Consider the following 25,774-nt stretch of genomic DNA (forward strand, 5'->3'; position numbering starts at 1 on the left):
CTCATATTCTCTCTCTCTCTCTCTTTCTGAATCTCATTAATAAATAAATAAAATCTTTAAAAAAAAAGGAAGGGGAGGTGGGCGGGGGGGGTGGGCAGGGGGTTGGGGCACTGAGGGGGGCACTTGGTGGAATGAGCACTGAGTGTTATGCTAAATGTTGGCAAATTGAACTCCAATAAAAAAATTAAAATAAAATATAACATTGAAACAGGTGAATGGCAAATCCGAGATAGATTTCTAGGTAGATGGCTAAGCTATCCATAATCCAAGGGTTCCTTTTGATCATCTATAGAGAAGACTTTTCAATTAGACTTGATCTTTCTGTCTTTCAATACCTCTGGCAACATTCCTAAAGTTCTCTCATAACCAAGGCTTGAGTAGGGAGGAGGGTGGGGGCCACGTGACTTTATTCTCTTCTCCACTACTCATTTCCAGGCCATTGCTGTGAATTCTATATCCAAAGCCTTGCTTCCCTTGAGGAGGGGACCATTTGAATAGCAGCAGAGGAGGGGGAAAGAAGAACCACATGTGGTGTTCCTTCATTAAAAAATTTTGCATATCAGACAATGGTTTGTGGGAGTTAAAAATAATTCCTTATGAAAAATTCATAGGGAGTTACAAGTGAGGGTTTAAATACAAGCTCAAAGAGCAGACCGTGGTCTCCAGGCTCATGGAATCTGACATTACAGATATTGCAGGTGTGTACAGAGCACAGAGTTGCCAGTGAGGAAACTGTTGCAGAAGTGAGCTCACCTTCTCTCCTGGAGCCCAGAGAGGGAGGAGACAGAAGGAATTGTTTAGGTCATGAGCTATTGAGCTAGGTGACATTTTTTTCTCCCTGCCCATCACATTCTCATAACTGTGGACACAAAAACTGTAGTGAATTTTGCCTGGGTACTTTGGGTGAGGTGTATTGAATGTCAGAATTCCCAAAACCACCTTCCTGGCTCCTCTCCCTTCTCAATCCTGGATGTGGGGTGGCTGCTGCCCCCATTTCTCTAGCATTTCTTTCCCAGGCAGCCTGGTCCTCTCCTTCTTGCAGGTGGTTATGAAGACCCTGCCCCTTCCTCCTCACTCCTCTCTGTTCACAGCACCTCTGCGGGACTAGGTAGGGAAAGGGAGAGGTGGACTATACACTCTTGGCCATCAGTAGAGCTGAATGGATGAGGCAGAATGAGGGCTAGGGGGCCAAAGTGCCATCTGATCTTGGCTAGGTGATGTAGGGGCTAAGGATTTTAAGGCTGGAGGATCAATATTTGTATATTAAGAACAGATGATTTTTAAAAATGGGTCTGCAATTACAGTGAGGCCCACTAATCCATGAATTAATGTGTCATATCTCATGCTCAAGCACAGCACACACACCCCACATGTGAATTATTGCACAATACATTCATGCCTCACTGTGTCGTACAGCTTAATTAGTACATGAAGCTAGAGGTGTCAGACATACCCAAATTGGAATAAGTTATGTAGTATGTAAAAGAGCAGAATATTAGCGGGTGCCTGAGTGGCTTAGGTAGTTAAAAGGCTGCCTTGGGCTCAGGTCATGGTCTCAGGGGCCTGGGATTGAGCCCTGCTTGGAGCTTCTTGCTCAGCAGGGAGTCAGTCTACTTCTGCCTCTCCCTCTACCCCTGGTCCCCTTTAGTGTATGTGTGTGTGTGTGTCCGCTCGTGTGTGTGAGTGCACACGTGCATGTTAGTGCCCTCTCTCTCTCTCTTCAAATAAATAAAATCTTTTTTTTTTAAAAAGCAGAATGTTGGAAGATATTTGGTACTTTTTCTGTAGGGAAAGCAGGGTTGATTTGTCTATGGTGCCATTTAGAGTCAGTTTCTGTGATATTTGGGCTGCGACAGGTTACATGGGACTTCTGAGCTATGGTTGGTTGGTTTAACACCATTGTTCAGTAAATATTTACCATTTACTTAGGCATTATGGAATGACAGCACGTACCAGATGAAATATGAAGCAGCATCTTTGAAGCCTGAGCAAAGGAACTCAGCAGCCCCAACCCATTTCAGCTTAACTCAGCCTCACGGAATCAGATCACAGACTCTCTCCACTCTGGGCTTGCTACAGCGCTGATCATAGAATCCTCTTCAATTCCAGCTGGAATGCTGTGTCAGGCACTTCGCAGATTTGGTCAAAAGCTGGTACGCAGACGTACATTGAAGCAAGATGTGACCCAGATCAGATATTTGAACACACTGGATTTAGTGACCCTGGGTGTGGACCGCACAGTGGGTATAGGTGTATATGTCCTGGCTGGGGAGGTGATCAGTAATCAAGCAGGACCTTCGATTGTGATCTGCTTTTTGGTGGCTGGCCTAGCCTCGTTGTTGGCTGGGCTGTGCTATGCAGAGTTGAGTATCCGGATTCCTCATGCTGACTCTGCATATGTCTACACCTATGTCACTGTAGGTGAACTTGGTGCTTTTGTCACTGGCTGGAACCTCCTCCTCTTCCTTGTTGCTGATGGAGTTGTGTTGGGTTGGGTGTGGATGTTAATTTTTGACAATCTGCGTGGGGACCAGATATCTGAGACCCTGACTGAGAACATTTCATCATATGTTTCCCGTGTCTTTGAAAAATATCTAGGCTTCTTTGTTACGTGTTTTGTATTCTTCCTCACTGATTTCTGGTATCTGTGGGTTTTTGAGTGTTCCCAGATTTCCAAATGGTTCACATTGGTTAAAGTTTTCTTTCTCAGTTTTGTCATCATCTCTGGCATCATTAAGGGATCTGCGCAACTGGAAGCTCACAGAAGAGGACTACGTGAAGGCTGGACTCAATGACACCTCTAGTTTGAGCCCTCTGGGCTCTGGAGGATTCATGCCTTTTGGCTTCCAGGGGATTTTCCGTGGCGCAGCTACCTGCTTCTATGCTTTTGTTGGTTTTGACAACATCGTGACCAGAGGTAAAGTAACCCAGAATCCCCAGCATTCTATCCCTATGGGCATTGTGATTTCACTGTTCATCAGCTCTTTGTTGTATTTTGGTATCTCTGCAGCACTTACACTTATGGTGCCTTACTACCAGCTTCGACCTGGTAGCCCCTTGCCTGACGTATTTCTCCATATTGGCTGGGCTCCTGCCTTCTATGTTGTAACTTTTGGATTTTTCTGTTTTCTTTCTGCATGCATCTTAAACTTTACAGTCCCCATATATAGTCATATAAAGATGATGGCAGACGATGGCCCAGTCCTTTGCCACATCCTCCTGGGGGACCTCAGGATAAGAAAAGCATCCCATCTGGGGCCCATGTGCCATTCCGAGTGACCCTGCACAGGACCCCTGGGGCATCCTCAGGCATCTTGGACTGGAGGTCCAATAAAAGGTTAGCAACTTACTATTAAATGGTTGTTTCAGATCATATTGATCTCTTTCCTTTTTCCTTTTGCCCTTTCACTGTATGACTTGGATCAGTATTGATTCTATTTGTAAGTTTTTCTCGTTACTAGGCGCCTGCATTTCGGTTGCCTTTTCTGTGGCAGTATGTAGGGATTCAGCATCCTGGTTTTCAACCCTCCTGCAGGCACTGTGGGGTTACGAGGGCCAGCGGACCCACCTCACTTACCTTGCTGCATGATGGTCAGTAGCTGATCTGTTATGGCATTCACTCCCAGATTAATTTTCTGTGTTTGAAATATGTGCATATGTGCTTTACAGAATAAAACCTCTGAATTAAAAAAAAAATGGCCAAACCAGATTGTATCATCTCTTCTGACGGCAAAAACCTCACCATAAAAACTGAGAGCACTTTGAAAACAACACAGTTTTCGTGTAATCTGGGAGAGAAGTTTGAAGAAACTACAGCTGATGGCAGAAAAACTCAGACTGTCTGCAACTTCACAGACGGCGCATGGGTTCAACATCAGGAATGGGATGGGAAGGAAAGCACAATAACAAGAAAGTTGGAAGATGGGTAATTGGTGGTGGAATGCGTCATGAACAATGTCACCTGTACGCGGATCTATGAAAAAGTAGAGTAAAAATTCCATCATCATTTTGGACAGGAATTATCTGTGGGGATGAACAAGCTCAGTTCAATGAGCAAATCTCCATACTGCTTTTTTTTCATTACTGTGTTCAATTATCTTTACCACAAACATTTTACATGCAACTATTTCAAAGTGTTGATTTAATTAGGATCATTCCTTTGGTTAGTAAATAAATGTGTTTGTGCTAAAAAAAAAAAAAAATATGCCCTTGCCAGGACCTATTTTGGCACATTCACCCAGGTTGTGGTCATCGTGATCATTTGTGTTATTGCAGCAGTCATGACATTCTTCTTTGGACTCACTTATCTTGTGGACCTCAGTGCAATTGGGTCCCTGACACCTCACTCTCTTGATGCTATTTGTGTACTCATCCTCAAGTATCAGCCTGAGAAGAAGAATGAGTGAAATGAAGCACAGGTACTGGAGGAGAATGGGCCTATGGCAGAGAAGCTGACTCTATCTGGACTATTTTTTCCAAAAATAATGAAAGGGAGTAACAGTGAAAGGAGAGGAAATGTTGAGAAATATCAGTGAGGGTGACAGAACATGAGAGACTCCTAACTCTGTGAAAAGAGAGGTGGTGGAAAGGGAGGTGGGTGGGAGGTTGGGGTGACTGGGTGATGGCACTGAGGAGGGCCCTTGACAGGATGAGCACTGGTTATGCTACATGTTGGCAAATCAAACTCCAATAAAAAATATACAAAAAAAATACAAAAAAAGAAAGAGAGAGCTGGGAAAGCTAAGAAGGGATTAGAGAATGATGTGATACATTGATGTCAAAAGGGAAAATCAGTTTCTTCTCTACTTCCCCCTAGGACTCAATACCCTTTTTTTTTCTCAACCCAGGATCCTGTCAATACACAACACCTAATGAAAATCCTCAAAGCAAACAGTAGAAGGAAATCCATCTTCCTGTCCTCCTCATTTTCCAAATTACAACTATAACATAGGAGAGCACTGATTCAGAACACTTTTTCTAAGAAGTCTTACTAAACATTTTGTTTTTTCCCATATCCTTCCTTTCTTTGTAAGCACAGAATCTAAAAGTCCATCCAGTAGTCCCATCCATCACTACAATCTGTCTCCACCTAGACTAACAGTTGTGAGTGCTCAGAGCCCATGGCTCCTTCTTCCATGCACCTCCTCCCAACACATACCCTCAGTAATACACTGCACACGGTGTATCTTAGGAAAGGCCAACTATCTCTCTCATTATCTTCCTTCATATCTTTAAGTGCGCACTGTCCTCCTGTGTAAGGACTCAGTTGTCTCTTTCTCTCTGTCCTTTCTCACCAGACTGTGCTTGGCCCTCTCACAGCCCTACATGGCTGCTTCACCTGCTCCCTTGCAAAGTTAACTTGTCTTGCTTTGTTTTGTTGTAGGAAAGACACCAAATCATCTGAGTCATATGAAAGTTGTATCCTGCCTCAGAGTCCTCAGTTATCATCCAAATATAGACCAATACAACTTCTCCACGAAGACCCACCTGCCTCACCCCAACTCAGGCAACAATATCTACAACAGAGAACCTCTACCACCACTCTTTTATGGACACTCTTTATCCCACTTCCCTAGTTTTTTCTAATCCCTTCTGCTTTGTGATTTCTGCAATTAGAAAAGAAAAAGAGAAAAGGATAAACCAAAAGAATATAATCTAAAAATCACGATATCATACTTAAAGGATCTATCCAACAAGAGGACATAAAAATCATGAATATTTATGCCCTGAGTGTGGGAGCTGCCAAGTATATCAATCAATTAATAACCAAAGCTAAGACATACTTAGATAATAATATACTTGGTGACTTGAATGTAGCGCTTTCTACAATTGACAGATATTCTAAGCACAACATCGCCAACAAAACAAGAGCTTTAAATGATCCCTCTGGACCAGATGGATTTCACAGATATTTACAGAACTTTACATCCAAATGCAACTGAATACACATTCTTCTCATGTGCACATGGAATTTTCTCCAAAATAGACCACATACGGGGTCACAAATCAGGTCTTAACCAATACCAAAAGATTGGGATCGTCCCCTGCATATTCTCAGACCATAATGCCTTGAAATTAGAACTAAATCACAACCAGAAGTTTGGAAGGACTTCAAACACATGGAGGTTAAGGACCATCCTGCTAAAAGATGAAAGGGTCAACCAGGAAATTAAGGAAGAATTAAAAAGATTCGTGGAAACTATTGAGAATGAAGATACAACCATTCAAAATCTTTGGGATACAGCAAAAACAGTCCTGAGGGGGAAATACATCGCAATACAAGCATCCCTCCAAAAACTGGAAAGGACTCAAATACAAAAGCTAACCTTGCACCTAAAGGAGCTGGAGAAAAAACAGCAAATAGATCCTACACCCAGCAGAAGAAGAGAGTTAATAACGATTGGAGGAGAACTCAATGAAATAGAGACCAGAGGAACTGTGGAACAGATCAACAAAACCAGGAGTTGGTTCTTTGAAAGAATTAATAAGATAGATAAACCATTGGCCAGCCTTATTAAAAAGAAGAGAGAAAAGTCTCAAATTAATAAAATCATGAATGAGAAAGGAGAGATCACCACCAATACCAAGGAAATACAAACGATCTTAAAAACTTATTATGAGCAGCTTTATGCCAATAAATTAGGCAATCTAGAAGAAATGGACGCATTTCTGGAAAGCCACAAACTACCAAAACTGGAACAGGAAGAAATAGAAAACCTGAACAGACCAATAACCAGCGAGGAAATTGAGGAAATCATCAAAAACCTCCCAAGACACAAAAGTTCAGGGCCAGATGGCTTTCCAGGGGAATTCTATCAAACGTTTTAAGAAGAAACCATACCTATTCTACTAAAGCTGTTCGGAAAGATAGAAAGAGATGGAATACTTCCAAATTTGTTCTATGAGGCCAGCATCACCTTAATTCCAAAACCAGACAAAGACCACACCAAAAAGGAGAATTATAGACCAATATCCCTGATGAACATGGACACAAAATTCTCAACAAGATACTAGCTAAAAATCATATTTATCAATTGGAATATACTTGGTGAAGGAAATTGGTCTTTCCACGTGATTTTGCTTGAATTAGAGTTAGAATGAATCTGCCTGCTGGAAGAGCATAACATATATCAATTGATAATGGAGACAAGTAGCCCAAGAATTGCTACAGGGCAGCAATAAAGACAACCTAGAAAACAACATTTGTTGCATATAATCAAGAAAACAGGTGTTCTGCATGGATGAGTGTTGTCTGGGCTTTTGGTGTTGGGGTGCTACATAGAGTGTATGTGGCAGAGTCTGGAAGGGGGGAGACAGTTTAAGACTGCAGGGTCCTTTAAAACTAAAGAGTTGCAAATATGTTTTGTGATAAAAGCAAATTGCCTCTTGGAGACGCAGTGTTTTCAAGACCATGAGACAGCCACCCCCCAGGGAACTTTGGTAATATTTCTTCCTGCACACTGACCTGACCTATAAACTATCCCCACCATAATTTTTTAAAATTAGTTAAGAAAAGTAGGGAGATACCTTCAGCAGCTGTAAAGATAGATGTCTAGCTCCTGGAGCCTGGAGGAAGAAGCCCCTCAAATCCTCCCTGGTAATGGGGGACCATCGTATCAAACCAGGCCTGCTAGTCTGCAAAGTCCTCCACACTGATGTCCTCCCTAAGAAGATGTAATACAGAGACTTTCAAAATCTCCAGTGTGAGAGTGAGGGAAAACATGAAGGAGGCAGCAGAGTCAGGTAGAGGATATTCATTCAAGGAACATGTATAAGCACACTGTGTGCTGGGCCCTTTGGCAGAGACAAAGATGAAGAAAGCAAGTTGTGCACCATGTCAGAGAGCACCATGTAGGAAGGAGGGCAGGGCAAACAGGTGGGGAGATGCTGGAGAAGCATCAAAATTTCCTCATCAGAGCTGAGAACCCATCTGGTCTGGAGAACAGAGCGTAGGCCTCCAAATGCCTCTGACCCCAGTAAACCTACCTGCTCTTCCCAAACTTATCAGGCCTCTGGTCTGCATCCTGCAATCCAAAGTCTACCTCTAGGGCTCTGGAATACCTTCTGCTGAAACACCAAGGTCTTCCACAGCCAGCAGTGCTCCAAGCCCAAGCTTCGTCTCTGGCTCTGCCTCAGTTTTCTTGCCAACTCTATAAACAGGAGCTTGTCCAAGAAGAGTCAGCACTTGGAATGGAGCTCACAGGGTGCCCTCAGGGAGTTGAGGCTTTTAGGAGGTGGAGCCCTCAGAGAGGTGGGGCCCTCAGAAGGTTGGGGCACTCCACAGAAGTGCCCAGGGGAAGGGCCAGGAAGGGTAAAGGAAGTAGATTAAGCAGAATCCTGGAGGAAAGCAGCCGGTGGGCAATGGAAGACCAGATGGCCTCTGTCTGGGTGAAAAGGTGGACTGAGGGCTTAAATGGGACTTTGCTGGAGACTTTGCTGGCAGCAAGGTGTGAATTTAGAAGGAAACAAGCTTCTCAGGGTCCTGGGTATGGAGGAGGTCCTGGCTGGCAAGAGGGGAGTGTGGAGAGCCTGGTGGAGTTCACCCTGTGGTGTATGGAGGCCAGTCCCAGATCCAGCTGAAAAGCCCGCTCAGCAGTCCTGTAAACAGGGACAGAAACACCTTCTCATACCCAGGCTGCCTCATCCAGCATCTCCCACAGTTTTATCTACCATCTCCATCCATCCTGGCCCCTCACCCTGATTTCCCATCATTTCAGGAATTAAAAGGGAGCAGGCTTCAACTTCACCACAAGGATGTTCTGAGACAGTCCGCTCAGTGTTCATACCATATTCTGACTCAATGTGCATTTAGCATTGTGCTAGAAGAAGTAAGAAAAAGATATAGTCCCTGCCTACAGATCTTCCTGCTGTAGACATTTAAAACATAGGTCTTCCAGGACCCTGAAACAGTGACCAAAGGAAAGTGCCGCTCCTTCCCAGAACACTGGTCTTCAAACAGAAGCAAGACTTGTCAAAGATGGAGAAGGCAGGACCTACCTATGCACCCAGGGCTGAATGCACAGGTGATAGATCCAAGAAGCCATGGGTCTCAAGGAAAAGGGGCACTACTGCCTCAATTTGATAGTGCTGAGATGTCTCTAAAACATCAATTAGGTTCCTTAAAGCCTGGGCTGGAGGTGGAGGGAGGGGAGAGAAGTAGGGCAGCAGGTCCCTAAGGAGACAGGATCTGTACTAACTATATGAACACAGAGCATTGAAGTGGGAGCAGAAAGAGTGCCCCAGATCCCAGGAAGAACTCCCCCTAAGGAAACCTACAGATCCCTATATCTCCAGGAGGCAGGTCCTGTGTTCCAGGCACTGTGCTGGGGAGAGGGTGAGTGGCCCATCCTAGACCACAGAGCCAGGATTCCTAGAGGCAAAGGAGCCTGGCAGGATTGGCAGGAGGGCTGAGATGACAGGACAGTAGGGGAGGGGCAGCTGGGTGTGTGATCAGCTTCTGTTCCCAGGGTCCTAGGCGGTCTTCCTGCTTCAAGCTGGGATTGTCCCAAATGTGCCTCTGCTTGAGGGAAAGAAGGGCAGGTGCAGGGGAGGGTCTGTGTATCCTGCATCTGGTCCCCAGAACAATCCCCTCCCCTTCTCCTTGTGTTACTCACTGCCTGCTGGGGAGAGGGTGGGAGGCTGGGGACAGGCCAGGCCCTAGACAATTACCAGGTAAGGAAATGAACTGGTCCAGGTCCCCTTCTTCCCTGGAGGACAGCAGGTTTACACAGGGAGCCTAGGGGCCATAGGGCTATGCTTTAGGCTTGGCCCAGCTTGGCAGGCCAGGGTTGAGGCATGGAGCCTTGGCCCTGGGGGCTCCCTACCCATGGCTCCCTCTGAGCCCTGCCAGGGTCCCATTGTGGCTGAGGCCATATTCCTCATGTTCCCTTGCATGCTGCTGGCCCCACCTAACCGTGCTTGGCCTGGATTTCAGTGGGATCTGCTGCCTCATGATCTCCTTCCACTCACCACGGGGTCTCACCCAGAGCCACCTGCAGGTAATGACTGAGCTCCATCCCCCTTCTTTGTCTCCCAGGTCTGCTCCCAGTGTCCATTCCAGGCTCTGCCAGTGCCCCCAGCGACACCCCAGCCCCCAGGTGCAGCCCCTCCAGGTGGACTTGTTCTCAGTTCCTGCTGGCACCCAAGAGTCTGCCATCACCACTGCTGCCCTTGCTACTGTGCCCTCAGCCCAGCCTCCTCCACCAAGGACATAGTGGCTTTGAAGCCTCCACGTGTGTTTCTGCTGGCTACCTAGGCCAGGACCCTGTCTTTGCCGCCACCATGTCTGCAGTCAGGCCACAATCATTGTGTTAGAACCTCAATGGTCAACATGGCCCTGGGTCTCATCTGCCTGGGAGAAGAAGACAACGAGCAGGGCAACCTATAGGTGGGCCTGGTGTGCCAAGAAGTCCAGAACAGTTATAGCCTCTGGAGGCAGAGGCCATCCACAGAGGAGCCAGGCTGGCCGAGGCCCCTGGGGGCTATGGAGTTGCCCACTGCAGTGCCCCTGAGCCTCCTGAGTGTCCCCAGCAGCTGGGGCAAGGGGGAGATGTGGGTGGGGGTGCTGGAGCTGCCAAGGGGCCATGGTGGCAGATGGGAGGTGACCGCAACTGCCTCAGAAAAGCACATCTAGGAGAAGCACACCTAGGACACGAATGGCAAGACCTTCCACAATGTCCCCCTGGAACTGACAGGCTTGGCACTCAGACAAGGAGCCGGCCAGTGCCCAGCGTGCCAGCGGCGCTGCAAGCCAAGGAGAGGAAGGCACAGTGCACAAGTCCTAAGCTGCTCCCAGTGTGGGAGAGCTTTTCCTGCCACTTCATCTCACCATGCTCCACAGTGCGCTCCACAGACGGCCCTTCAAATGTGACAGGTGTGGCAGCTTTTACTACGCAAGTCGACCGTGGATGCACATAGTAGGATAGCAGAGCAGGTGCAACATGTGTGTGGCAAGATGAGAAACTCAGCTTATATTTTTGATGACGTGAAGTTGCAGCGCCGGGTCCCTCAGCATTTCTGTGAGCTCTGCAGAAAAAGTACCCTGAGGTCTGCTCTGGGGCAGCAGGGGCACTGGCACACCGTCACACGGCTGTGGGATCCCTGCCAGGGTAGAGTGCTTCTCCCAGGTGCCCCCTGATCTCCCAGCTACTCCCCTCCCAGCCCTGCTGAGCTCCATGCTGGTGGCAGGGAGAGTGGAAATTGGAGGACACTCCCTGGTACCCTCTCCTCTTCCCCTCACTTCCCACCATCACCTTACTGCTTCCCACCACCAGGGAGCCTCCACAAGTAAAGGAGGAGGAGATGTTTCTCAGGGGAGTTTGCTAGGTTTTCACTCTTTGTTTCTCCTGCTCCTTGCTCCTTCCTCCCTCTCAGACTTGACCCCCCACACACACATATCCCCCCAGTTGTGCTGAGGTCCCCTGGACACTGGGCAGGGGTGGAGAGGACATAAGCGGCCCCTGCCCTCACCCCGATCCTCTCTGGACCCACTGCCCTGCTCTTCCAGGGATCTGGGAGCCTTCTCCTGGATGGTCCTTGCTCCCCCTCCTTCCACCTTTCCCCCTCCTACTGTCTACTGTCCCTTCCTGGGGAAGTGGTCCTTTAGTTTTCTAGGAGAAGGGAGGAGAGGACTGAGGGGAACCCAAGAGGGGGAAAGGTAGATTGGAGAAGGCGCAGAAGGAGGGAAGGCAACCATAGCACCTTCAGCAGGTGGGATGTTTGGACTCAAGTCCCAAACATCCTCTTACCCGAGAATCTGTCAGAATAAAACAAGTCAAGGAGAGCAAACTAAGGAGCCACTAGGGCCAGAGACAGGACAGAGATGGAATCCTAGGTGGCAGTATGAAAGGGGGGATCCAGGGAACACAGGAGCTTCCTGGAGTGGGGAGAAGCAGCCACAGTGCCCCCATCCCTCTTCCACCCCAGATTCACCCTGGCTTTTTCTTCACATGCAATACCCCACGAGAGATGGTGGCCCTGGCCATGTCATCTTCTCCTAAGTGTCCTGCATGTTACATCCTCCTTTTAAGTGGTCCACACTACAGTGAATTTTTAAAAACCTGGAAAGGAAAATAACTGGCCTAGGTTGGGGGAATGCAGAGGATGCAGAGATGGGATCATATGTCTCCCCGGAGTAGGAGGATATAGATGGGGGGACCTGGAAGATGCAGCCCACCCAGGCTATGACACAGGAATTGTCTGAACCTTGAGGGAGGGAAGAGAAGAGGGGAGGAGGCAGGGGAGTGAGTGAGGGACAGGGGGAAAGGCTGAGAGACACAGAGATGAGAGAAGCAGGGAAAGCCCTGGAAGGGAAGGCAGAGAGAGACAAGGGATGGGTGAGGCAGCACAGGAGACAGACAGCAGGACATGCAGGGGGAGACACTGACAGGCTCCCAGGGTGAGACTCACACAGATGTGAGGGGAAGAGAGACCCCCAGACCCTGAGGGAGGGACACAGGCAGGGGTCAGCCAGAGGGAGAAGCTGAGGGCAGACCCAGTCCTGGGAAACCTCAGACCACAGAACATCTGGAGTTAGGCCCTGAGACAGACATATCTGCTGACAGAGGTGAAGGTGAAGGAGGCCACGATGGAAGGAAGAAGCCAGGGCTGCAGGGAGGAGGTGAGGGTGCAGACAGGGAGAGAGAAGGAGGCAGGTGTGCAGCAGGAGGGGGAGCCAGGCCAGGGAGGGGGCTGCAGAGTGGCTCCAGGAGCCTCTGCCCTCCCTCCTGGCTCCTGCTGACCCCGAGCCCCTCTCAGGAGCTGCTGCTGCTGGATGGGCCCAGAGAGCTGACAGGGCCAGGCTGCTGCCAAGGCTGCCTCAGGCTCCCTCCTGTGCCCACCTGGGGGTCCCAGGGGCCCTATGTGGATATGGACACGGCCTCCCCTGCCCTCCCCCCGCCCCCCCGCCGGTGATGCCACCATCAAAGGAGGCCGAGCTCAGCCCTAATGTCTCAGAGTTCATGCAGCCTGGCACACCCAGTGCTGGGGCATGGGGGCCAAAGAGAAAGAGAAATTGAGGCAGGCAGGGATGCTAACGAGTTCTGGAGAAGGTGCTGGGATAGCCTGGTTAGGGATCCCATGGAGGAAGGGGGAAGATCTGAAGGTCTGGGAAGGTGTCTGCATTGAGAGCTAAAGAGGCACCACACACGGTGGGAACAAAATAACGTACTAGTGACTGTCCATCATTTTGGGGTCAGCAGTGTAGACACCTTCTGAGCTGTCACCATTCATGCCGTCAAGCAGCTCCTCACTAAAGGGCCCCACAAATACACATATGAAACCCACAAAAGGAGAAACTGAAACACAGACTAGCGACCTTGAGTCCAGTCTACCTGCTTGAATCTAGGTTATAAGGGACCAGGGATGAAGCACCCAGACAAGTACGTGAGGACCTAAGACAGCATGGCAAGCTGGCCCCCACCTCTTACCCAGGCTTTCTCAGGACTCTGCAGAGACCAGCTCTCTGCTGGTCCTCTCAGGGCCAGGGGAGACTCTGAGAACATTGATCCAAGCAACCTAAAGGAGAATTGTTCTCCCCGCCCCCGGCTCTGTCAGCCACATGTGAAGGTCCCAGAGGCCAGCTGTGTGGTTACAGCTGGATCCCAGGGAGTCTCTGTAGCAGCAGGAGGGAGGGTACAGACGGAACCTTCCAGAGAAGTCCTGCAGAAAGACCTGGGAGCAAAAGCTATGAGCTTAATCTCAGTCCCGTGGACACTTTGAAGTGTAACAAAGTTCAGAGCATTCTGGGCTTTCGGGAAATTCAAGCCAGGAGGTGGATAATCACATCTTCTCCAAGTTCTGCCCATGACTCTCCTCATCCCCCAGCGACATATCTTTTATGAAATCATTGAACCAGATCCTGGACTGTAGAAACTGCCTCCGCTAGAAAAATGGACCTAATTTTTTTGCAATAAAAATTAGAAGACATTTTGGAAAGGACTTTATTAGAACTATGTTTGGTAAATGTTAGAACCGGAGAAACACACAGGCAGACACACTCATCCCATCCAAAGCAAAAAGGAAAGACCTCACTTGACTGCTCTTTCTTTGGGTGTGGGATGGACCTCCAAATGATATGGCCCACGTCAGGGAACAAAACATAGTCGTTCTAAACAGTAGAAAAGTAATTTCCCTCTAACTCTTAGGTCGAGAAGGGAGATGACAATTTCCCTCCCCCAGTCATGGCAAACATTCTGAGGAAGCATGACACAGCCTGGAGGGTCTTCCCTCATCTGCCCACATGCAGATGCCCAGGTTGCAGGCCTGACCCCAGGGCCTCCCTGTCCTGGTGGATCTCCACCTCTCTGCACCTCTCTGTGTCCATTCCTTGGCCTCAACCTGTGAACCCAACCCAGGAGCAAGAAAAGCATCCCAAGGGAGGAGAAAACAGGGCCCTTTCTCTGGCATCTGAGAAGAGAGATACATAAGAAACCCCAGTTAAAGAGAAAAAAGAAAAAAAAGCATATGAATTCATAGAATATGGCCAGATCCTCCAGTACTGAGGCACTCTGGAAAGGAGGATGGAAGCAGAGATGTAGAATACTAAGCAAGATCAGAGGGAAGAAGATGCCAGAATCAGAGGCTGGGGGTGCACAGGGCTTGGGAGACAGGAGGCTGGTGGCTCAGCAGGTCTACAGAGAAGACTGAGATGTCATCAAAGATGAGGATGAGGGTGGTGTAAAGTGCCTAAGGCTCTCAGGTGTGTGAGTCTTTAAAACTGAGCAGTTCCTTTGCGTGACTCTCATTATCTCCTCTATAACCAGCTACAGAAGCAGGTGTTACTGCTGCTATTTTATAGATAATGAAACTAAGGCACAGAGAGGGTAAGTAACTCCTCTCAAGTCACAGCAGGAGAGGACAGAGCAGAGACTCCCATGAATTCATGTGGAGCCCCCTCCTGCAGATTCTGCCCTGGGAAGCAGCCAGGCCTGGGGCCCAGGTGTGGAGGGGACAAGGGACTCCTCAGAGGGGAACAGACCTGCCTCTGGGGCCCTTTCAGCATGTGCTGCCCAGGAGAGTTTTGACAGGTTGAGGCCGCAGCTGGGAAGTGGGGCAGGAATAGCTTAGCTCTGCACGTGAGAGGCTGAACCTCAACATTCATGGAAAGTCTTTGAATTTCAAACAGAATTCTGTACATGGAAGGGGCGGTGAAGGGGAGAGCCCGGAGAAAGGTCTCAAAGCCTTCAGGCTTCCCATGACCCTCCCCACCCCATCCCTGTCTCCCTCTCCCTCTTTTGGTCTCCTGACCTCCAGGAGCTGCTTCCCCTGCCCCCGTGCAGTTCCAGCTACTGTGTCCCCCCAGGCATGGCTCCCGAGCCAGTGCGGTCCAGGTTCATCATCCTGACAGCCCAGGAGGACACAGCAAGCCCAGGGAGTCAGCCTTGCTCCCAGCGTCCTGCCCGCCCAGCCCAGGGTCACTGTGGAGCTACAGCCAAGGCACATGTTATCTAGTGACCCTGCATCCAGCAAACCACCATCCTCCTCCATCCCTCTGCCTCCCTCACACACACTCCCCAGCACACACACACACACACACACACACACACACAATCCCTCCTCAAGTGTCTCCCAGGCTCACTCCCCCTCCCCCAAGATCATGCACTTCCTGAGCTCTGACTTCTCTGACCCTCTCTTCTCCATGTTCCTGCCCCTTGCTACTAACTGAGCATCATCCTCCTTGTCTCCTTGGATACGTTCTAGACTTCGCTATCTTCCTCCATCCTCCCTCCTTTGCTCATTGCCAGGCTCCCATCATTAGAGTCATGGGTCCTGGTCCACTTGCCCTTGACCCACTCTGCTCACGCACACTTGCTGAGGGAGCACCCAGAGCCCTGTGTCTCTCTGCCCTGGCTGTCAGCCTCCTCTTCCCAGCTGGCAGGGAGCTCCCCCAGGGCAGGGCCCCTGATCCTCCCTCTGGGTCTCCCCTGGGTGCCCAGCACACAGAGAGGGAGGAGTGTGGGACTCACTGTTTCTGCTCCTCAGGAGAAAGGAGGGGGATGAGACAGAGAGGCAAGCAGGGGCAGCATTCTGAGCCTCCCCTGCCCTGTGAGGTTCAGGGTCAAGGCAGCAGCAGCTGGAGGGAACCCATCTCCAGGGGGTAGTACTTTCCTTTATAAATCCCAGGGCACCTCTGTGTGCGTGTGTGCGTGTGTGTGCATGTGTTTGCACCTGCCATGCAGGGAGGGGAGGGAGGATGTGGGTCTGAGGCTCCAGGAGCCCAGGTCCTGTGTGGAGGGGAGAGGGATGGGGGAGCTGGACCCCAGACCAGGGCAGCTCCCAGCACACACAGGCCCATGAGCACAGGGACAGGGGGCCAGTGTGGCCACCACAGGATGGATACAGGGTGGACTGGGGGCATGACTCCTTCCTCCCTGCATGTGACATGCTCATTCCCATGGTTTCCTGTGTCCTGTGGTTCAATCCAAACCCCATCCTCCCTTCTTGCCCACACTCAGCGGCAATTCCTGTGTTCAGAGCTTAGAGATTTTGTTAGGCTGAACCCCATGGATTTCCTGAGAAGCCATCAGTTTGGGCTTACATGGTCTTATTCTCGCTCTTCTCTCTTCTAAACATGTTTTGCCTCCAGGCTAAGGGCCCGGGGAGCAGAGTGAGGAAGGGCGGATACTAAGAGCTCACGTTTACTGAGCGCACACTGTGTGCTGGCCTGTGGCATGCCCACCACAGCGCTGATGCTCACTACAGACCCTACAGCCCCTGGAAGGATTTCCTGCAGGCCCAACAGGTATTCCCCGCCTGTTCCAGGTGAGTGAGTCCAGATGGCCACATGGGCTGGAACAGGGCCGGGATTAAACTCAGCCCCAGACCTCCTGCTTCCCCACCTCCACCCACCACCAGGGAAGTCTTGGCAGAGCCAGGCCATGCCTGCAGCTTCAGAATGGGGAGGAGGGGGAGAGGACAGGCCACTCTGGAACTCTGGGGGAGCTGGAGAGCCCTCATGGAAGGGGCAGGAGAAATGCCCAGGGAGCATACCTGCACCCCAGCAAAGAAGGGACAGTGGAAGACAGAACCAAGGCAGAAACACAGCGATATCAGAGAGGAGCCTACGAGGTGGGTGGCAGGAGCAGAGGTCAGAGCCTGGGAGGGTGTAGACAGAACAGAAGGGTGGTATCAGGGAGGAACCAGGTTGCAGCGTCTAGGGTGCCAGGGCGGGACAGGCATGGGGAGGAATGATAAAGTCCAGGGGAAGGATGGAAGCAGGGGGCAGGGAGAGAGACTGCGGAGGAGACATGGGACTGAGGTACATGCAGGGACCCAGGGGCAGGGGCAGTGCTCAGATGGGGAGGTAGAGTCAGCCCCAGAGAGAGGGTAGGGTGGCAGGACAGGGAAAGGAGTTGGGGGGCACACACACACACACAACTTATGAAGGCATAAAGAGCAAGTGTCTGATGATCGGCTCCCATGTCCCAGTTAGCACGCACAGCCCCATCTGCCCAAACCCTGACCGGCATTTGGAGGTGATGGAAGGCAGGGCCACAGAGCTCAGAGGAGGGGTGGGGAAAGGGGGTCATGACCAGTGTGTGTCCTTCTGTGTGGGGCAGGCCTGTGGGTGCCTGAGAGTGTGTGTGTGTGTGTGTGTGTGTGTGTGTATGAGTGAGTGCACCTGCTCTGGTGAACAGCCTGTGCCTGCAGGACTGGGTGTGGGTCTGGGGCCCTGAGGCCTACGTCCGGGTTCCTCCCCTGCAGGGAGCGTCTGCACAGGTTTACCCGGTGCTGGTCTCTGTGGGCAGAGCACTTTGCCACTGTGTTGTTTGCCCCCTTGTCAGGCCCTCAGCGGGGGCAGATCTACCCAGTGGAGGGAGAGCAGGAGGTGATGCGGGGGCAGCCAGGGCTCTGCAGACTGTTCTCCCCCTGCGGACACATGTGCGCACACACACAGACCCTTGCACACCTGCACACATGCTTTCCTCCACCACAACTAAAACACAAAATGCAACTGAGACCCATTCGCAGGTGACCACAAGGAGTCCCACAAAGGAACAGACCTTGCTCAGACAGACCAACATGCCATCAACACACACAGGGAAAGACAGGGAATCGGGACACAAAGCTTCTTAACATGATGTCACCTGAATAAGTCTCCCCCCAACATAAACACACGTACACCAATGCACAGAAGACACGCTACTGGGGCACACACCTCTGCAGACACCTGTGCACGTGCGCATCACTGCCCGGCACATCCCAGGGCTCCCTCCGTGGGCCTCACTCCCAACCCTAGCAACCTCGGGACACCCTGCCTGGCTGTGAACATCTGCCCCGCCCCCCCCTTCATGCCGGGTCCCCAATCCAGCTGTTTACCCCAGGCCAGCCCAGCTGTCTCCTGCCTGGTGAGGGTTTGCTCTTCCTGCTTCAGAAGCAAGAGAGAGAGGTGACTGGGGCTCCAGAAGCCACCAGGAATGTCCCCTCTGTCACATGCTGGGAGCTTCTCCCTCACAATGACCTCTCAGAGCCATGTGGGAGGAGGCACATCCTCCACTGTGTCTCCCACATCCACCTGGTTTTTCACTGGAAATCCTGCCCCCGGCTGGGTCCTCCCTTCTCCCCCAGCCTCGGAGAGCACTAGGCGATCCTCAACACTGAGATCCGCCCCGGAGGACACACGGGCCCCTGGTGAGGACGCTCAGGGCGGCCCTGCAGGCTGTGAGGGCCATCCCCACAGAGGAGGCCGCAGGAGCCAGGCTCCTGCAGGGACAGGTGACACCGCCACTGGGAAGCAGGTGGCAGGCAGGGGACAGGCTCACTGTACGTAAAACAGGGCAGAGGGACAGGGTCAGCGTAGAAGCAGCCCTGACGGCCTCCCCACCTCAGCACAGGGTTGTGTCCACCCAGCCCTGGTCTCTGGGGACACAGGAGCCCTGCTGGCCTCCCCCCTGCCCCTGACCTGCTTCCCCACAGCCCTGGCTCACCCAGCGCCCCTGCGTCTCTTGAACCCCTGCCTCCCACAGGTGTCCTGCTCCAGCCCTGTCCCCCTCAGTCCTCTCCCTTCCCCACTCTCAGGTCCTCTCCCTCTGATCTCGGGGTGTGGGGGAGGCGGCGCTGCCACTTCTTTCCCAGCTCAGACTGTCTCTGACTTGCATCTGGTGTTCTCCCACCTCCTCCTCCTCAGAGCAGGGGCTGCAGAGGGAGGGAGTGCAGGGGTCCCTTCAGCACCACAGGACTCTGGCATTGTGACTAGAGCTCTGGCCTGCTGAGGTCCTGCCACACACACACACACACACACACACACACACACACACAGGAGCCCCTCCTCCCACCACAGCCCCAGGACCTGGGAGGCCAGCAGAGCCCTTGGCTCAGAGCCTGCACCCCACCCTCTGCCACCTCTCCCTGCTCCTTCTCCTCACCTCCTCCCTGCCCCCACGTCCTCCTCTCCCTCCTCTGTCTCCCTCTCCCTCCCTCCCTGTGGGCCCTTCTCTGGAGTCTCATCACCCTGTCCCCCCTGTCCAGGGATCTGCCTTTGGCTCTGGGTCCATGGCTTTCCCACCCCCTGAGCCTAGGTCCCTCTCCTGTCTCTGAGTCCATGTCTGTCTCTGTTATCTCTGGCCTCGGGGTATTTCTGTGTCTGTCATGATCTTCTGCTCTGGTCCATGGAGGCTCCTCTCTTTCCTTTCTCCTGTGTCTGGCTCTATCCCCTTGTGTCTCTGTCCCACAGTCCACTGTCTGTCTCTGGTGATTCTGTGTCTGGGTCTATAGGACCCACCAGGTCCTGGGACCAGCTCCGTCGTATTGGTCTCATCTGTTGGTCTGGGCATGAATATCCTGGTCCTTTCTGTCCCTGTCCCTATAGCCATATCCTCCTTCTCGGCCTGCCCCCCCCCCCACAACTACCCCCTACATTCAGGGGTGGGCTGGCACGTAGAGCACAGAGAACTGTGCCTGGAAGCCATTTGTGTGGCAGGTAGATGGCCGGTGGATTAGGATGCAGGTTGGAATCCTACTGCAACATCCTGCTCCTCTCAGAACATTCTCCATGACTCCGAATGCAGTTCTCCTCCCACCTTAAGGTTTGATCTGACCTTTCCCAGTCCATCCACTGAGATCCACAGGAAATACTGGGAGGGCATTTCAGCTCCCCTTGACCAGGTATCTATATATCTGGAGCATATTAGAGACGTGAGGAGAGGCAAGACACCACTGGAAGTGCTTTGGCAGAGGAGTACCAGGGTGTGCAGAACAGAAAACCTGGGAGCTCTGGCTCTGCACCCTGGGCAGGAACAACCCAGCAGCTCCTTGCACCACAGATAGTCACACCTGGAGAAACCAAGGACATGTGTGAGGTCTCCAAATAAGGAAATGGGAACAGAAATATGTGTGTCCCTCTTTTATCCCAGCATGGCACTTGTAACCCCTCTGTGTACATAGGAAGCTCTTCATAAAGTCAGTGGCTCCTATTGCACCAGGTCTCCCACAATAAGCCCCAAATCAGTGGAACTCAATCCCTTTTAATATCCCTTCCCACCCCACCCCCACTCCCTCACCCCCAGCACCTCAGTATGTGTGCCCAGCACAGTGTCCCTGCCAAGCCTGCCGCACCCCAGGGATCAGGGGACCCCAGCTCAAATCCCAGGCATCCCAAACCTTCCTCCTCCCTCATTTATCTGGGTTCCCTTCCCTCCTCTCCCCCCTGCACACCCAATGCAACTTGGCCTCCTTGGTGTCTCCCAAAGACAGGCAGTCCCTAATGAGCCCTGAGCACTAGAGGGGAGGGCCCAGGACAGCCTGGTGGGGAAGGGCATCGAGAGCTAGAGATAAGGAGTCCTGCCAGCATCTGTCCATCTGCCATCTCCTCCAGCATCCCTGCCTCCTGCCTCCTGCCTCCTGGCTCCTGCCCATCCGTCTCCCTGCTGAGGCTGATGGGCTGAGCTCAGGGGCAAATGCACAGAAGCCCAGACTCATCATGCCTGGTCGGCTCCAGACCCATGTTCTCCAGGAATGTCACTACCTCTGCCATCATTCCTTGCAACCCTTCAATGACCTTCTTAAGGTGAAATTCTAGATGGACCCCAAGGACGCGCAGAAATTGGTCTCATTCCTCAATATCTTGATCTCAGCCCTTTGTCCTCACAGCACATTCCCAATAGGAAGAAATGAAAACTTAGGCAATGACAAAGGGGTTGAAATCTCAGGAAGACTTTCTCAGCCTTAAGGAGCTCCTGACTGCCCCTGGGAAGCAGGGGCCAGGGCGGGATCCGGGAGATGCAGGGGAACAGTCAAGTTTGCTTCTCCTCATAAATGCAATTTCCACCACGGGGGAGGGACCCAGCCCTGGGGACTTGAGGGGCACCTTCTCCGCAGCGGCCTGCGACGCGCTCCGCGGCCAGCAGAGGGCGGCAGAGAAGGGCGCTCCCCGCACAGCCCGCCCTGGGCCCTGGGCGCTGAGAGAGGGGGGGCCGCCCAGCCTGGGGAGTCGGGGCTCCAGCGAGAACCCAGGCAGTTCCGAGTTCAGGGAAGCCCTCCTGCCGCCCTCCCCACCGGCGTCCCTGACCCCCGCGGCAGCCCCTTCCCTTCCTGGCCCCAGCCCTGGGGCTGCTGGCACACAAGGGCCACCTGGCTTTTCCTTTATGCTTGGACAGCAGGTGGCAGCGCAGCTCCCAGAGGTGATGCCTCCAGGGGCCCCGCTGGTCACTAGAGCCAGCCCTGGAGCCCGCGCGTGCTCCATTCCCAACCCAGGGGTCTTCCCTGGGCGCCCACAGCTGCTCCTAAAAGCAAAGCACACCCTGTAGGCCCAGTGGGAAGGCAGCTCGCAGCCCTGGGCTTCGATAACCTGATGTCACAGCCACCCCTGCCCCGGGTGATACCTGCTCACACACAGAACTGGGCACAAGGACTGTGAACCCCGCAGCACAGACCCGCGGGCCGCACACGCCTGCTGTGCACACCCGGCCTCGGCACCCACACCCTCTGCTCCTCAGACTCCCCCAGCCCTGCCCTCTGCTCCTCCCTCCTGAGCTGCCAGAGGAGCTTCTCTCCATCCCTCATTTGCTCTGTGCCCTGTGTGTCCAGGGGCTCCTGGAAGCTGCACACAGGGAAGCACTTTCCCTGCTCTAATCGGGTCCCTCCCACCACAGCCTCTGTGTTGTTCCCTGGCACTGGCTGTGGAGACACGGGAAACAGAGGGAAAGCTGGTGGTCTCTGAGCTCCCTGCTCTGGATCTGCCCTGCTGATCACCACCCTCCTGCCCAGGAAAGGTCTGACCCGACTGTGCCCCACCAGGCTTTACCCCACATCCTCTCAAGGTCCCTACACTCGGACCCACTTCCTTATCCAGAAGAAGCTAGTTTCATGCTTGAGTCTGGGAGTGTTGGACTCTACTTCACAAACTCAATCTGGGCTTATTGGGGACAAACTGAAACAAGGGGATCGAGTTAGACTCAGTTAGAACTTCCCTGCACAAAGGATATAAAATCCTTAGCTTCTGTGAAATTCAGTAAGGATGCATACATGGCCTCATCAGAGGCCTCCAAGAGACAAGGACTTGTTCTGGACCTGTCTGGGTAGTACTCACTAAAACAGAACGTTGTATTGTGATTCAGGTCATCCCAGCCTCAGAAGGTGGCACACAAGGACTTCTGGGGACCCTGAGGCCCTCAGGCAGAATGAGGGGAGCCTAGAGTTAGGACCTGCAGTCTGGTGCCCTTATCCCCAGATCCTGCGGGTGGGGGCCGGGAGAGAGCAGGCCTGAACCCCCACTTTCTGGCCTCCTTCTCACCCTGGCCCCCCCTCTTTATGGCCCTCCCTGGTCAGAGCAGGGCCTCTGAGCTCTTCCCATGCAGCCCTGAGTGCAGGCCTCAGGCCCCAGTCTGCACCCAGCCTCAGACCCAGGACGCTGATGCCCTCCCCCTGTGCCTGGCAGGGCAGAGGCACCCCTTGCTCAGGCTCCCTATACTCCCCAGCACTGACATCCTCTCTCTTCTAGCCTCCCCCCTCTCTCCACCCCTTCCACAGCCTCAGACCTGCTAGAAATTTCCACAAATCAAATGAAAAATATCTTCAACTATGAGTCTTCAGGCTCCCTGGGGACAGCACACATACATATACACGTGCACACACACACCTGTACCCATGCAGACACACACACACAGATGCTCACACTCATACATACACACAGATACCCTCAAATACATACATATACACACCCATTGTCATAAACATTCTCACATGAATTTAACACAAAGACACATCCTCACAAACTCTCACATTTACAGACTGTCTGCATTTACAGACAGGCCTCACACCCAGACTTTCTCAGTCTCATACACTCTTCAGACACGCCTGTGCACACATACACACCATTCTATTCCTCCCTCCTATGGACCCAGAGCCCAGTCGTCTAGAGTCTAGAGGTCTAGAATGTCCAGGGGAAAGCAGGGAAACCCACAGGACTCCTATTTCCAATTTCTAGGCCCTCATTGGAGCTCCTCTGTTCTATCTGCTTTCCTGCCCCCAGGGTTTATAGGACAGTGGCCCACAGTGTTGAAGTAAGCCCTGCAGAGATCATTCATTCCTTCACACAACACACACCCTTAAGCACCTACCTGCCACCTCCTATCTCACTCCCCACCCCCAGGCCTACTAGCTGAGGCAGACACATAAAAGAATAAGACCCTCTGTCCAGTGGTATGGTAGAAAGAGCAAGAGCTTGGGAGTCAAAGACCTGAGTTCAAATTCTGACTTTGCCTCTTAATAAATGTTATCTTGGGCCCTTCACACAGCTTCTCTGAGCCTCAGTTTTATCACTGTAGTTGAGATTAACATATTTATCTAATAATTGTTGAAATGCAAGACATGGAAAGCTTCCACCAGCAGCAGTCTACTGGTGGAAAGTGACCCAATTCCATTCCGAGCCTCTCTGGTGAGCTTCTCCCCAACACCCTTCCTGTCCTACTGTCTCTGAAACAGAAACCCCGTCTTTCTCAGCCTCAGACCCCCAAGTGCCCAAACCTGAGGACACTATCTCAGACTTGGCCAGCTCAGTTCCACTCCACTCCCCCTCCTGCTCCATCAGGCCTCTTGCCCATTTATAGTTTGCATTTCCATAATAACCTTTACTTGCTTTTATTTTTTTACATCATATGAGTTACTTACTCTTTATGTAAATTTGAAAAAAAGAGAAAAGAATCATATATCCAGAAATTGTAAGTGTGAATATTTTATTAGATCTGTATTTTTTTTTTTTTTTAGAAAATATAACATTATACATCCAGTTGAACTTCCTCTTTGATTGCAAATCTCAACTTCTGTCTGTCTCCCCTCCTCCCAGTGGGATCCTCCTCCAGTCTGCCTTCCAGACAACTGGCCACTCTGACCATCTCTGAGTTTCCATCTGGCACTGCTCAATCCTGGCGCCTCTCCCTTACCACCACCTCCCCTCCCTCGCCCATCCCTCTGACCCCCTCTCCATCTTACCTCCCCTTCTGTCCTCTCCCTCCTGGACAACCCTCCACCCCACCCAACCTGCCTCCCTCCCCTCCTGGACCACCTCCCCAGATATCCCCACCTCCCAGTGGGTTCCACCTTCCCATTACCTCCATCTTTCCTCCCTGCTGCATCCTACCATTTGCCCCATTTCTAGTCATTTCTACATCTGACTTCACACCTCCTTCACCTTTCAGAATCTCAAGAATAGGGCAGGGCTCAGAACCCAGTGAAAGGAAGGACATTTGTCTTCTCTCTCCTCCTACCCTCTGCCTGCCGTCCACCCTCTTTTCTTGCAGGCAGATCCAGTCAGGTGTTAAGGAGAGCTGAAGGAGCGTCTCTCCATTAGCAAAGTGATGGGCGAGGTTACACAGAGGTAAGAGAGTGACCAGGAGAAAACCTGGCAGGCACTTCAGTCCCACCAGGGGAAGTGTTGCCCACCATGGTAAGCCCCACAATGGTATAATATTGAACTTCTTCTTTTCTCTGTTAGAAGACAAAGTTTTCTTGGATTGTTGGTCTGCTCTAGATAAGAAATTGTAAAGAAAGGGGTTTTGCTTTCTTTTCCTTATCTGCCCAGAAAACCAAAGTTGAAGTGTTTTGTCTTATCAAGTTTTTGATTACTTAAGAGAACTAAAATTTCTCAGTATTAAAGGAACTAAGTTTTGCTAACACTATATTACCTCTTGTAGAATCTCTTACTGACAGCTTGATTAAATAGATAATTAAATATTAAGTTTTTAATGATCTGTAATCCTATTTAAGCATGTGGTTTACAACTTTCTGAGGATTTTAACAAATTTCTCAAGATTCAAATTCTAAATGAAAACTTTTTGATTGTTTAGACTTGTTTGTTTGGTATGTTAAATTACATGGAAAGTATTATCAAACACAATGATAATAAGCCTCTTTAGGTTGTACTCTATGGTACATGTTGTAACACTAAAAATATATGGAATTCCTGAAGTGTTAATATGTCCTGTTACAGGGTCATTACTTGACATTCTCATTATTGAAATACTGTGTGTCAGAAAGAACTAGATTTCCTCATTAACTGCATTATAGCGAATTTTCATCAGATCTTAAACCATCTCCATTTTTTTAGTCTTTTGTTGTTTATAGTTTTTAATATGATGCTCTTGCAAAATATGTTTCCTTTTCAAGGAGATTCATGGAAAGGACAGGATTTTGATATCTTTAAAATCATAAAACTAAACTGGATAATAATTTCTGGAACTAATGGAAAAGCTGCATTCAAACAATATAAATTAGTAACATGGCGCTGAAGGCATGGAGCAAGATGATCATAGTTTTTAGGACTCTTATTTGAAACATTACT

At 51.1% G+C, this 25,774-nt stretch overlaps 1 protein-coding gene and 1 pseudogene across 1 annotated transcript; both read left to right on the forward strand.

Moving 5' to 3' along the window:
• Positions 1 to 1,892: 1,892 nt before the first annotated feature.
• Positions 1,893 to 3,696, forward strand: LOC118352500 (cationic amino acid transporter 3-like). The gene is given in 2 exon segments (XM_035707087.2): positions 1,893 to 2,737; positions 2,739 to 3,696. Coding segments are annotated over 2 exon segments (1,164 nt in total). The 5' UTR covers positions 1,893 to 2,114; the 3' UTR covers positions 3,280 to 3,696.
• Positions 3,696 to 4,202, forward strand: LOC118352600 (fatty acid-binding protein 5-like; annotated as a pseudogene).
• The last annotated feature ends 21,572 nt before the right edge of the window (positions 4,203 to 25,774 follow it).

Source organism: Canis lupus, chromosome 27, assembly GCF_003254725.2.
Source record: "Canis lupus dingo isolate Sandy chromosome 27, ASM325472v2, whole genome shotgun sequence".
Classification (NCBI taxonomy): domain Eukaryota; kingdom Metazoa; phylum Chordata; class Mammalia; order Carnivora; family Canidae; genus Canis; species Canis lupus.